The 13,047-nt window shown below is 46.0% G+C and overlaps 1 protein-coding gene across 3 annotated transcripts in view; it reads left to right on the top strand.

Moving 5' to 3' along the window:
- Nucleotides 1–220: 220 nt before the first annotated feature.
- Nucleotides 221–13,047, top strand: part of Stk38 (serine/threonine kinase 38) — a 35,322-nt gene continuing 22,495 nt past the window's right edge. The window contains exons 1-2 of one of the 3 annotated variants that reach the window (XM_041634809.1): nt 221–493; nt 8,052–8,184. In XM_041634809.1, coding sequence (XP_041490743.1) covers nt 256–493; nt 8,052–8,184 — 371 coding nt within the window. In that variant the 5' untranslated portion in view covers nt 221–255. Of the gene's footprint in view, nt 494–6,166; nt 6,283–8,048; nt 8,185–13,047 lie in introns of those variants that run through there. The other 2 variants (XM_041634808.1, XM_041634810.1) reach the window with 2 other exon arrangements.

Below are 13,047 nucleotides of genomic sequence, written 5' to 3'. Positions count from 1 at the left end.
ACGGAACTTCAGCATTTTCATTTTGTAACTTCTGGTGAGTCTATAATTATTTCAAAAGGAAAAAAAAAGCAAAAAACAAAACAAAGGCGAACTAGCCCAGCCCAAGCCACCTGGGAGCACGCCCCACACAGCACTACTCCATCCTCCCTAAACCTCCCGGGCTGGGCGCAGCCGGGTGAGGGGTGAAGAGGTGGGCGGGGCGCCAGTGCGCACGCGCAGTCCCGCTGCACAGGGAACGCCGCCGGCGGATGGCGCATGCGCAGTCTCTGCCGCGGCGGCCCCTCGCCACAGACCGAGGGGTACCGGGGAGCCTCGGCCCCTTCGCCCTGCCGTTTGTTCGGGCAGTTGGGGTTCTTCCCGTGGTCCTCTACCGTCGCGGCTCGGCGGCCGCGCTCCCTCGGAGTCCCCGGCGCATCGCCGTCGCTCTCGGGCCGCCCGCACGTCGCGTCTGCGCCGTGGCCGCCGGCCCCGCGCCCCCCTCCCCCCGGGTCTGGTGAGTGTCTGGCGGCGGTCGCCTCAGGCTCGCCGCCTCGTCCGTCCCTCAGCTTCTAGGCACTCAGGGGCTCCCCTCTCCCGCCGCGGGCCGGGTTCCCCGCGTCCTCCCGGCCTCCTCAGCCTCTTGTCAGCGTCCTCTCTGCTGTTCCCCCAACCCCCTGGTCCGTCTTCTTCCCTTCCACTCCCGGTCCCCACTCGGCGTGCAGCCGGGACGGGCAGCCGCTCCCTCTTTCTTCCCTGGTCGCCAGCTTTGTGTGCCGGCTGCCCTCAGCCCGTTCCCTCTGGGACCTCGGTCAGCACCCCTCTTCACCTTGACCTCCTCCTGGGGTGCAAGGACCCGAAGGTGTCCGAAGTTCGAGAGTCCCCCTTGGTAGGTGTGGGACCTCGAAGGCGGTCCCCTAGTTTGCGGTTAGTTTTGGAGTACCCGTCCCCTGAAGATCACCGCATTGGCCTGAAGAACTGTGGACAGGAACCCGAGCTGGAGGACAGGAAAAAGTGGCTAAGGAGTCAGAGGATAAGTGTGTCAGAAAGCGGGAAACGGCTGCCAGCGGCGCCCTGCAGGGGACCCACAGACAGGGGACCCACAGACACGGGGCAGTCTTGTTTCTTGGCGTGAATTGGAAGGTCAGGGTGAGGTAGACCCGCTGCTTCCTCCTTCAGCTCACCTTGGCCGTGAATTAGCCAGGACGAGCGGTTTCTCTAAACAGAAAACCACCAGCCAGCAGGAACAGCTCCCCGCCCCACCCCAAACATCAGATACCAGCTTCCTCATAACATTACAGGAGAGCTCCGTCCTCCACTCTGCTGATCACCACATCGTCCTGCCACAGCCAGCTCCCCATCACACGTTCCCCACTCCCACGAGTGGCCGCCACAAACGGAGCGGCTTATGTTTTGAGACAGGGTCTCACTGTGTAGCTCTGGCTGGCCTGGGATTTGCTGGTGCAGACCGAGGTGGCTTCGAATTCACAGAGATCCACCTGCCTCTGCTTCCCTAGTGCTGAGATTAAAGGCGTGCGCCCCCACACCCTGCTCCCCAGGCAAACGTTAGAAGGTTCTAGGTGCCCAGCACAGTTTGGGGGCGATATTAAACACATACACCTGTGTTTGCTTATCCACGGCAGGAGGGCTTCCACTCGTGACTCTAGGGAATAGTCTTGGCCCCTGCTTGAATTGTTCAATGAAAGATCTTTTGACCCGGCAGTGGTGTCGCATGCCTTTAATTCCAGCACTCGGGAGGCAGGGGCAGGCTGATCTCTGTGAGTTCGAGGCCAGCCTGGTCTACAGAGTGAGTTCATTTGGTCACAAAGAAATAAATTATTGGTGAAATGGTGTTTGTAGAGATGACAGACCATTGTAGTCAGCCAGCTAGGCATAACTCTATAGTTCATAAAACAGTGGTTCTCATTTGACCTCATGAGTTCACAGTCCTTAATATTGCATTTTATGAGAGGAGTGTATGCTTTGTTAATTAAAAAACAATAACCTCAGACTTTCTTGTCTACTGTTCCCTTCTTTGCTGAGCTGAAGGAGAATGAAACAAATAGGACAGGTGCTGCTGTAGCCTGTGGGTCAGGGCAGGAGCTAGAACTACGGAAAGCAGGAGGGGAAGGAAACCCTGCCTCTTAAGAAGCTCTTGGTTGACCCAGTAAATCCATGAAGTGCCATTGGGCAATATTAATCGTATCTTTTGATTAAAGGTTATTAGAATTAGGCTACACCTTTTATGAGTGAAGGAAGAGAGAAGGGTTTGTTTGAACAAAGGTTAAAGGGACAGGGTGTAGTGGTGTCCACAATCACTGGGGAGGTAGAGGCAAGCTGAGCTCACGGCCCCCTTGGTCTACATAGTGAGCTCAAAGGGGGAAGAAGGTTAATGTAGTCCTTACCATTGCATTAGATCCTGAGTGGAAAATAGATTTTTGTTGGCCTAATGTATTTGTCATCTTTGAATGTACGTGATATCCTATTGGCTTGTTCCCTTTATTTTTTATTTTTTTGAGATAGAGTCTCACTGTGTACCTTTGTTGTTGTGGAACTCACTCTGTAGGCTGGCATCAAACTCGAAGATCTGCCTGCCTCAGCCTCCCAAGTGCAGGGACTAAAGGCGTGCACCATTACACTCAGCTTCCTGTGGAACATTTTAGTCATTATTTATTTGTTAGTTGTTTTGTTTGTTTTTTGAAACAGGGTTTCTGTTTAGCAATGACTGTCCTCGAACTCACTCTGTAGACCAGCTGCCATTGAACTCAGAGATCTGCCTGCCTCTGCCTCCTCCCCGAGTGTTTAGATTAAAGGCCTGGCCACAAGCTGGGCGGTGGTGGCTCACGCCTTTAATCCCAGCACTTGGGAGGCAGAGGCAGGCGGATCTCTGTGAGTTCGAGGCCAGCCTGGTCTACAAGAGCTAGTTCCAGGACAGGCACCAAAAACTACAGAGAAACCCTGTCTCGAAAATCCAAAAAATAAAAATAAATAAAAATAAAATAAAATAAATAAATATAGGCCTGGCCACTACTGTCACCGTTGACCTTGCCCAGTTCTTTATACACCAATCTGTTAATGTTCTCTCCCTTCCTGCATTTGTGTTGACAACTAAAAAACGATTAGCTTACTCACCTACTAATTATTCATTGCGTGAAAGGCATTGTCTGCCTCTGCCTGCAGGTGTATCTGCTTTTCTAAAACTGAGCTGTATATTTTAGTTGTTAAAATGTAACACCTGAGGGCCCAGAGGTGGTGGCCCGTGGCTTTAATCCCAAAATTTAGGAGGCAGAGGCAGGTGGATCTCTATGAATTCTGGTCTACAGAACGAGTTCCAGGACAGCCAAGACTAACACAGAGAAACCCTGTCTGGAAAAACCAAAACTAAAATAGAAAAATGTAACTGCCTTTATGGTTGGGTGTGTAGCTCATGCTTAGAATCCTAGCACTTGAGAAGCTGAAGCAGGAGAATTGCCATGAGTTCAAGGCCAGCCTGGTTTACCAAGTGAAACTTGTCTCCTATTTCCTACATACACACACACACACACGCACACACACGCACACACACACACAGTTTGTGTAGATTTGTGCACACACACTCACGCGCACACACAAACTGTAGACTCTCCAGAAAATTTTAGACAACTCTCACTTAGCTCATTTTTAACTTTATTTTATGTGTGCACGGGGTGGAGTGGATAGAGGCTTGGGGTGGTTTCCTGTGGTGAGTGTGTGGAGGTCAGAGGACAACTTGTGGGAGTGGACTCTCTCCAGTGACCATGTGGGTCCCAGGCACTGAACTCATATCTTCATGGTTGGTGGCAAGCACTTCTACCTGATGCCATTTTGCTGCCCTGGTTCTAAGTGTTCTATCCAACTACACTTTGAGTGCATGTGGTTTTGATTGTGGGTGGAGGGTGTACAGACTGACAAATAAGAAACCACACCCAAGCTTCATAAACCAGTTTTTTTTTTGTTTTGTTTTTTTTGCTTTTTCGAGACAGGGTTTCTCTGTGGCTTTGGAGCCTGTCCTGGAACTAGCTCTTGTAGACCAGGCTGGTCTCCAACTCACAGAAATCCACCTGCCTCTGCCTCCCGGGTGCTGGGATTAAAGGCGTGTGCCACCATCGCCCGGCATAAACCAGTTTTTTTCTCCCTTTGAGACAGGCTTTCTCTGTGCTTCATTGGCTGTCTTGGAACTCACTTTGTAGACCAGGCTGGCCTCGAACTCACAGAGATCTACAGTCTCTGCCTCCCAAGTGCTGGGATCAGAGGCCTGCACCCCCACCACCAGGCTCAGAGTTCTTTTTAATCCTCTACCGCTGTTTTAAAAGCAGAATGTTTAGGTATTGGTAGGAACTTCCCTTTTTTTTTTTTTTTTTTTAAAAAAATGATATTTTCTGGAAGTAGTTTTCAGTACTTCACTGTTTTGGATTTGTGAATATATTTGCTGTCATGGATCAAAATGTTTGACACTAAAATGGTACCTTGATTTTGAATCTCTGCTCTGAATGCATTGTTGTTTATACAGTTTTTGCCTGAATATCTTTAAAAGAAACAAAAACCTACTGCTGTTAACCCAGCACTCAGAAGACTGAGGAGGCAGGTGGATCACTATGAGGCCAACCAGATATGTATACTTAGTGAGTTCCAGGCCAGCCAGGGCTGCACAGTGAGACTCTGGCTCAAAAAAACAAAAACAAAACACAACCAGCTACTAATGTTAAATTAAGCCTTTTTTTTCCCTCTTAGTAATAACAAGTGTCTTTACATTCTTTGCAAACCTTAATTTAATACACAAAATGAACAATCTAGAGAGCTGGGAAGGATCAATGGAGGACCTCTAAATGTTGTTTTCATTAAAGATGCTGTCTTTGAAAGTGCCTTACTACTACTCGTGAGTTTTGCTCAGCTTCTGTTGGGGGTAAAGGACAGAGTCAGATCACCAGGCATGGTGGTGCACATCTGTAATCCCAGCTTCTGGGTGAAGGAGAGTGAGTTCCCGGCCAGCCTTGGTGACACAGTTATGCACTATCAGAGAAATCCAGATGACAGAGGAAGGTGGAAGAAGGAAGTAACTTAGCTGTGCAAACTCAAACGCGGGCTCAGGGTAAATGGTGGAGTGCTGCCACCCATGCTGGAGCCTTTCAGTTTGTCTGACATCTGGCCAGGTGTGGTAATAGAGGTTAGTTTGGTGGAAAGTGAGTTTTTAAATTTCAAGGGAAAAGCATTTAGACCTGAAGGGTTTCGTTTTGTTTTTAACTGTAAAATGAGGAAGTTGGGGGTCTCTGATTTTTAAGGTATCTTTGAGCACTAGAATTGTTTTTCAGTTTTCTCTGTCATCCTACCCACTCTAAGACAGGATTTCCCCTGTATAGGCCTTGCTGTCCTGGAACTCACTCTGTAGAGCAGGCTGGTCTCGAACAGAGTTCCATCTGCCCCTGCCTCCTCAGTGCTGGGATTAAAGATGTGTGCCACCACGGCACATCCTTTTCCTAAAGTTTTCTTCTTTGTAATAGTGTTTTTTAAAGTTGTTTAAGCTTATAAAATGAAGCAGTAAACATTTATCAAATACCTTAAGGTAAGTCAGACACATAAGTACCTATAGATGAGTGTTTCAGCCATAGAGATTCTTCTCATTGTAGAAATTGAAAATCTAAATACATTCTAGACTAAAATTATATTCTCACAGGGTGGTGGTGGTGCATATTTTTAATCCCAGCACTTGGGAGGCAGAGGCAGGCTAATCTCTGAGAGTTTGAGGCCAGCCTGGTCTACAGAGTGTGTTCCAGGACAGCCAAAGCTTCACAGAGAAACCCTGGCTCAAAATCCAAAAAAAATTATATTCTCATTTCCCATAGTTAGAATACTAATAACACTGACACTAACCAGTGGGTGCTGGGAATGTTTGAACATGGGTCGTCTGGAAAGGCAGTCAGTGCTCTTAACCACAGAGCCATCTCGCCAGTCCCCTTGTTTTTTGTTTTTTGAGACAGAATTTCTCTTTGTAGACCTGGCTGTCCAGGAACTCACTCTGTAGACCAAGCAGCTGGCCTTCAACTCAGAGATCCCCCTGCTTCTGCCTCCCGAGTGCTGGGATTAAAGGTGTGTGCGCCGCCACTATCTGGCAGGGTTGTTCATACTCTCAGTCACATGTTTATTCATGGTGTTTCTAATTTTCTTTTGTCATTAGAATGTTTCTGTGGCCAGGTGACGGTGGTGGCACAAATCTTTAATCCCAGCACTTGGGAGGCCGAGGCAGGCAGATCTCCGTGAGCTCGTGGCCAGCCTGTTCCAGGACAGCCAGAGGTACACAGAGAAACCTTGTTTCAAAAACCAAAAAAAAAAAAAAAAAAATATATATATATATATATATATATATATATATATATTTCATTGAAGCTGGGTGTTGGTGTACATGCCTTAGTCCTAGAACTTGGTAGGCAGAGGTAGGTTCAGAGGTAGGTTGTTCTCTGAGTTGAGGGATGCCTAGTCTACAGAGTGAGTACCAGGACAGCCAGGGCTACACACAGATATCCTGCCTCAGAAAAGCAAAAGGAAAAGAACTTTTTATCGAACCAGCTTAGAGGAATCTTTTTTTTTTTCTTTTTTTAAATGTTTGAATCTTTATGAACGATTTTTTCAAGATAGTTTCCTAGTTGGCAGAGAATGGAATGGTGTATAATTGTGTGTACTTGCACTCTTTGTTTGCTTGAGATAGGGTGTCTGCTGGTTGTTTTGTTATTTTCAACTTGATACACGCTAGAATCATCTGAGAAGAGGGAACTTGAGTTGAACATGCTCCTATTAGAATGGCCTATGGGCAAACCAGTGGGACATTCTTGAATGATGAATGATGATTGGTGGAGAACCCAGCTCACTGTAGGCAGTGTGCCATTCCTGGGCAGTGGTTCTGGGTATATGAGAAAGCAGACTAAGTAAGCCGTAGAGAGCAAGCCAGGAAGCAGCACTCCTCCATGTTGTCTGCATGAGGTCTTGCCGTGGCTTCCTTCAGTGGTGACTTGGGCTGTGTAGCCAAATCAGTCCTTTATTTCCAAGTTGCTTCTGTTCATGGTCTTTATCAGAGCAGTAGAAAGCTAACTCAAGACAGGGTGTCGTGCCAGTGCCTCCTGAGCACTGGAATTACAGGCATGTGACACCGTACCTGGTGATTTGATTTTGTCTGCTGCTGTGAGAAAACTTCAGCTTGAAGGAGAAAGGGTGTGTTTGGCTCACAGTCCCGGTTACAGTCCATCACTGTGGACATCAAGCAGGAACTTGAAGCAGCTGTTCCTGTACACCCACAGCTGTCAGCTTCCATTTTTATCTTTTTTTTTTTTTTTTTGGTTTTTCGAGACAGGGTTTCTCTGTGGTTTTGGAGCCTGTCCTGGAACTAGCTCTTGTAGACCAGGCTGGTCTCGAACCTATTTTTATCTTTAAAAATTATGTGTTTGAGGCCGGGCGGTGGTGGCGCACGCCTTTAATCCCAGCACTCAGGAGGCAGAGGTAGGCGGATCTCTGTGAGTTCGAGGCCAGCCTGGTCTACAGAGCTAATTCCAGGACAGGCTCCAAAGCCACAGAGAAACCCTGTCTCGAAAAACCAAAAAAAAAAAAAAAAAAAAAAAAAAAATTATGTGTTTGTATGTGGAGTGGATATGTGTATATGCACCCCAGGTATAGAGCTGAAGAGGGTGTCAGATCCCTAGAGCTGGAGCCGTGGTGGTTTTGAGTTGTCTAACGGAAGTGTTGGGCACCGAATTCTGGTCCTTTGCAAGAGCAAGTTCTCAACTGCTGAGCCATGCTCCAGCTGTCTGGTGCCACGCACAGTGGGTAGCACAATCCAGCAAACTCCCCACAGACATGTCTCAGGCTAGACAGTCTCATTGAGATTCCCTTTCCCGATGCTTCTGTATTGTCTGGGTTACTAACCACGCCTGTCTTGTTTGCCTGATGGTTTCATATTATGTTCATCCTCCAGAAGGATTGTGCTGGCTTATATTCTACCAGGGGACAGGGGAGTGCTTAATTGTTGAATTCCAGCTGGAAGATACATAGTAATCTCTGTTTTCTTCCAGCAGCCATGGCAATGACCGGTTCAACACCATGCTCATCCATGAGTAATCACACAAAGGAAAGGGTGACAATGACCAAAGTGACACTGGAGAACTTCTATAGCAACCTCATCGCTCAGCACGAGGAACGGGAAATGAGGTAAAGAATACTGCTTGAAAGCCTTGTGTTGGGGAGCTGGGCATGCTGCTCATGGTAGAGTGCCTACCTATCATATACAAGGCAAAACCAAAACAGACAAGAAAGAAGAACTTGCGGTTATGTGTTGTAGCATGTGTTGTTACACACGAGGAGAGCAGGGTAGCAGCAGCCGTGTTATAGCCCATGTGCTGCAGTGGAGCGATAGTGTGACAGATTTCCAGATCCTTTCTAGTAAAGCTGTGTCTACTGGTCAGTGATTCAGGAGTCTTGCTCTATAAAAAGAAAGAGTTGGTCAGATCACTAATGTTCATTATTAAAGCAGTGTGATCTAGTCTGGTGGCTCCTTGAGGGTTTGCATCCTGTCTCTTGAGGAGCAGCTGTTCCTGAAGGTCTTTCTGCTTGTCAGCTCCCTCATCTTGAAGGACTGCTATAACATGGAAGCACTTGCCTTAGTTAATGGCAATGGTGATAACTTTTATTTTAGACACCTCAAAACCTATTAGGTCTTACTGTGTAGCCCTGGCTGTCCTGAAACTTGCTTTGTAGACCAGGCTGGTCTTTAACTCACAAAAATCCACCTGTCTCTGCCTTCCAAGTGCTGAGATTAAAGGCCTATGCCACCACTGCCCGGCCCAATTTAAAATACTGTCTTGACTTTTTATTACTGAGTTTCAGGAGTTCATTTTAGTTTTTGAGACAGCATTTCTCTGAGTAGCCCTGGATGTCCTAGAACTCACTCTGTAGACCAGGCTGGCCTCCAACCCGCACCTGCCTTTGCCTCCCAAGTGCTGGGATTAAAGGTGTGTGCCACCTCTGCCTGGACCTTGTTTTCAAGTCATAGAGACATTCTCTGTTCTGTAATTTTTGTAGGCTTAACCTCTCAGATTTAGTTCCATGACTCTAATAAGTGAATGTGTGGCTAGGGGTGTGTGCATGCTGTGGCACATGGGTGGAGCTCAGAGGACGGCTTTCAGGACTCAGAGTTCTTTCCATCCTCCTTTCAGGCTGTCCAGCTTGTACAGCAAAGCCTCTGCCCTCTGAGCTAGCTCGTCCTCTGAGAGTGCATTTCGTTAGGTAATTTTTCCTTTTGGGGTTACAGTTATTTTCCCTCTAAGATTGATTTTGGATATTGTAAGTTATTCACAGTTTCTTATAGATTTAGTTAGCTTGTTAGCAAATATAGAAAATCCAGTGGTTATAAATTGGAATTATGTTGAATCTGTAGATCAGTTTGGAATGATTGATGCTGTAACAATGCTGAAGATTCTGATACTTTGACATCATATATTGCTTTACTTTATAAGTCTTAGAGGCTACACAGATGGCCAAAGGTTTAAGAGCATGGTTGCTCTTCAGAGAACCCATGTTTGCTTCTCAGCTCCAATATGGTGGCTAATAACCATCTGTAACTTCCCTTTTAAAGGATCTAGCTCCCTCTTCAGGCCTTCATGGGCACTGCATTCACACAGTATACTGACATTCACATAGGCAAAACACTCCTGAGCGTCACATAAATCTTTTTTTTTTTATTAAAAAAAAATTTTTTTTAAAAGACAAGGTCTCTATGTATTACTGCCTGTCTCTCAAGTGTTAAGATTAAAGGTGTGCACTACCACACCAAAAATAAATGTAAAAAGACTTTTTTTAAGTCTCCCTTTTTTATTTTATTTTTTTTTATCAGTGTACAGTGTATAGTTCCCACATACTGGTTCCTTTCTATGTCTAGTCTTTTTATGCAGTTGTAAATATTTAGAATTTTTTTGTCCAGTTATTTGCTACTGCTGTTTTTTTGTCTGTTTTGTTTTTGTTTTTCGAGACAAGGTTTCTTTGTAGCTTTAGAGCCTGTCCTGGCACTCGCTCTGTAGACCAGGCTGGCCTCAAACTCACAGAGATCCACCTGCCTCTGCCTCCCGGGTGCTGAGATTAAAGGTGTGCGCCACCACCTGGTTTATTTTATTTTTTGATTGGGTCTCACACGTAGCCTTGTCTGGCCTTTTTCCAATCCTTTGTCAGCTTCCGGAGTGCTGATATTATAGGCATGCACCATCACATTCAGCTAAGGTTTTGTTGTAAACAAGAGACTCACTGCATGGGGAGGGAGATGTGTCGAAACTCTGGAGATAAAAGAAAAAATAAAACTCATTTAGGAGTTGCTTTTTGTTTACAAAATAGGAGAAATTGAGCCAATTCATGGAAATACTATGGCAAGTCCCACAGGTAGGTTGAGGACAGTTTACTTTCTGGGCGTTGTGGCCCATCTCCGCTTGAGATTGAGGCAAGAGGATCAAGAACCTAGAGCAGCCTTGACCAGATGCTGAGTTTAAGGCCTCTCTGGATTTAAGATACCAACATGCTGGGAAGTGGTGTCATGAACCTTTAATTCCACTTTTAATCCCAGAGGCAGAGGCAGGCAGATCTCTGTGAGTTCAAGGCCAGCCTGGTCTACAGAGCCGAGTGCCAGGACATGCCTCCTTTCCAAATTTAAAGAGAAACCCATCTCTTAAACAACCCAAGAGTTCGCTCTTCAAGTGTAGTGTGTCACCCCGTGCTGCAGTGTTTCCTAGTTTCTGAGGTACCACCACAGACCAAGCACATTATGTAGCTCTTAAATGGTGCTTGCTTTCTTTATTCTTTAGTCTCTAGTCTGCTTCTCTAGAACAGTGGCTCCCCTCCTGTTCTCTCTGGTGTATACCCAGTATAGTAAGTATTGATAATTACCTATTAAAGACAAATGATGGTTTAGATAAATAGCCATCAAATTAAAACCACAGAAACAGGCATTTCCTCCGACAAAATAGTGTGTATTTTTTTTCTTCCTGAAGACTGTGATAGATTAACTAAAGCCACAGACCTAACTTATTACATAATGATGGTTGCCCTTCCCCCTGAAGTGCAGACATGTACTCTTCTAAGAGTATACAACTCCTGCAACTTTTTACAGACAGTCTTACCCAGGAACTGGCAGTGTACAGCCAGTTGTTTAGGGTACAGCACTTGTTTAGTGTGTATAAGACTTGGAGTTCAGTCCTCAGGACTGAAAGAGAAGAAGATGAAGAAGAGGTGGAAGAGAGAAGGAGGACTAAGAGGAAGAGGAAAAGTGGGGAGAAGAACAGCAACTATTCTCTTACGTCTTAGGGTTTTTTGTTTAGAGACAGGGTTTGCTGTCCTAGAATTTATTCCGTAGACCAGGCTGGCCCGAACTCACAGAGATCCGCCTGCCTCTGCCTCCCGAGTGCTGGGATTAAAGGTGTGCGCCACCACTGCCTGGTAGTTTTTCTTAGTTTTTCTTAACTCTGCAGCGTTTCATATGATCAGAAATTCAGTAGAATATCGATGATGATTAGTGATCCAGGATCAATTTATTTAAGACCGAGGATAGGGAAATGCAGCCCTTCTAATGGTCTCCCCTGAGTAGGTGTCAATCAAACCAGAGGATAGGACAGAAGGACTAATATGTTGAATTTTTCAACAGTTGTGTAATATTAACTTTTAGGGTTTCTCTTCGGCATTTCTCAGTGTTAATCATGGAGATACAGTCATGTTATTTCTATACTGTTTTTATTGCTTTTATCTGTCTCATCAAGAGAAATTATATTATTAATGTACAAATAGATTATTTGTTCAGCTCTTGTGGAGTTGACCAGCCCTCTTATATTTTGGTGACCTTTGAATGAGGCTATGCAAGGAAGGGAGCCTAGATAGCTATTAAAGGAGCAAGTTATAGGTAGTAGTCATGAATGTATCCACACACTTGTATGTTTGAGCTCTTTAAGAAGTACCCTAGAGGCCGGGTAGTGGTAGCAGTGGTGGCGCATGCCTTTAATCCCAGCATTCGGGAGGCAGAGGCAGGCAGATCTCTGATTTGAGGCCAACCTGGTCTATAGAGTGAGTGCCAGGACAGCCAGAACTGTTACACAGAGAGACCCTGTCTCGAAAAACAAAACAAAAAGAAGTACCCTAGAGGTGTTGGAGAGGTGGCACTTAGTACTCTTTCAGAGGACCTGGGTTTGGTTTGGTTCTTAGCATGCACATAGTGGTTCATAGCCGTCTGTAACAGCCCCAGGGGATCTGACGCTCTCCTTTGACCTCTGTGGGCACCAGGCATATATGTGGTGCACAAACCACTAACACTTATAAAATAAATCTAAAAATTTTAATAATACCTTAAAGATATTTTCTGTGTATAAAGTACTATTTATATTGGAGATGGGTCTTCAAATGTGCTCCCTCCCCTTCAAGAAGCTTCCAGTCTCCTTCAGGAGTGAGCACCCATGTAAACACCTGGGATGCTCAGGAGGGGGCCTCTGCCTGGGAAAGTGGCCCTGTCTCTGCCTGGTTCTGATTGGAACATTTCAGTTGAGGGAAGAATGCTCACAGAAAGGGTGAGGAAATTTACTGACCTGGCACTGCTACATATTAGTCCTTGACTCAGGCCTCTGGACTCTCCATTGCCTTCAGAAAAACAGCCAGCTTCTGGCGAGCAGACCTGCTTTTCGTCCTGCCTGGCTCCTGCGGCTTTACACCCGAAATAACAACACACAGATTGTATTCATTTAAACACTGCCTGGCCCATTAGCTCTAGCCTCTTGCTGGCTAACTCTTACATCTTGATTAACCCATATCTAGTAATCTGTGTATCACCACGGGGTCGTGGCTTACTGGCATGAGTCTAACCACCACCCATCTTGGGTAGGAGAAGCATGGTGTCTGCCTGACTCTGCTTTCTTCCTCACAGAATTCTGTTCTGTCTACTCCACCCACCTAAGGGCTGGCCTATCAAAAGACCAGGCAGTTTTTTTATTAACCAATGAAAGTAACACATAGACAGATGACCCTCCTACACCACGCTTCCACGTGATGTGC

The sequence above is a fragment of the Microtus oregoni genome, unplaced genomic scaffold, assembly GCF_018167655.1.
Source record: "Microtus oregoni isolate MIOR12 unplaced genomic scaffold, Mior012 000046F_ref0000063, whole genome shotgun sequence".
NCBI lineage: Eukaryota > Metazoa > Chordata > Mammalia > Rodentia > Cricetidae > Microtus > Microtus oregoni.
This window is presented reverse-complemented; position numbering and strand designations above follow the sequence as displayed.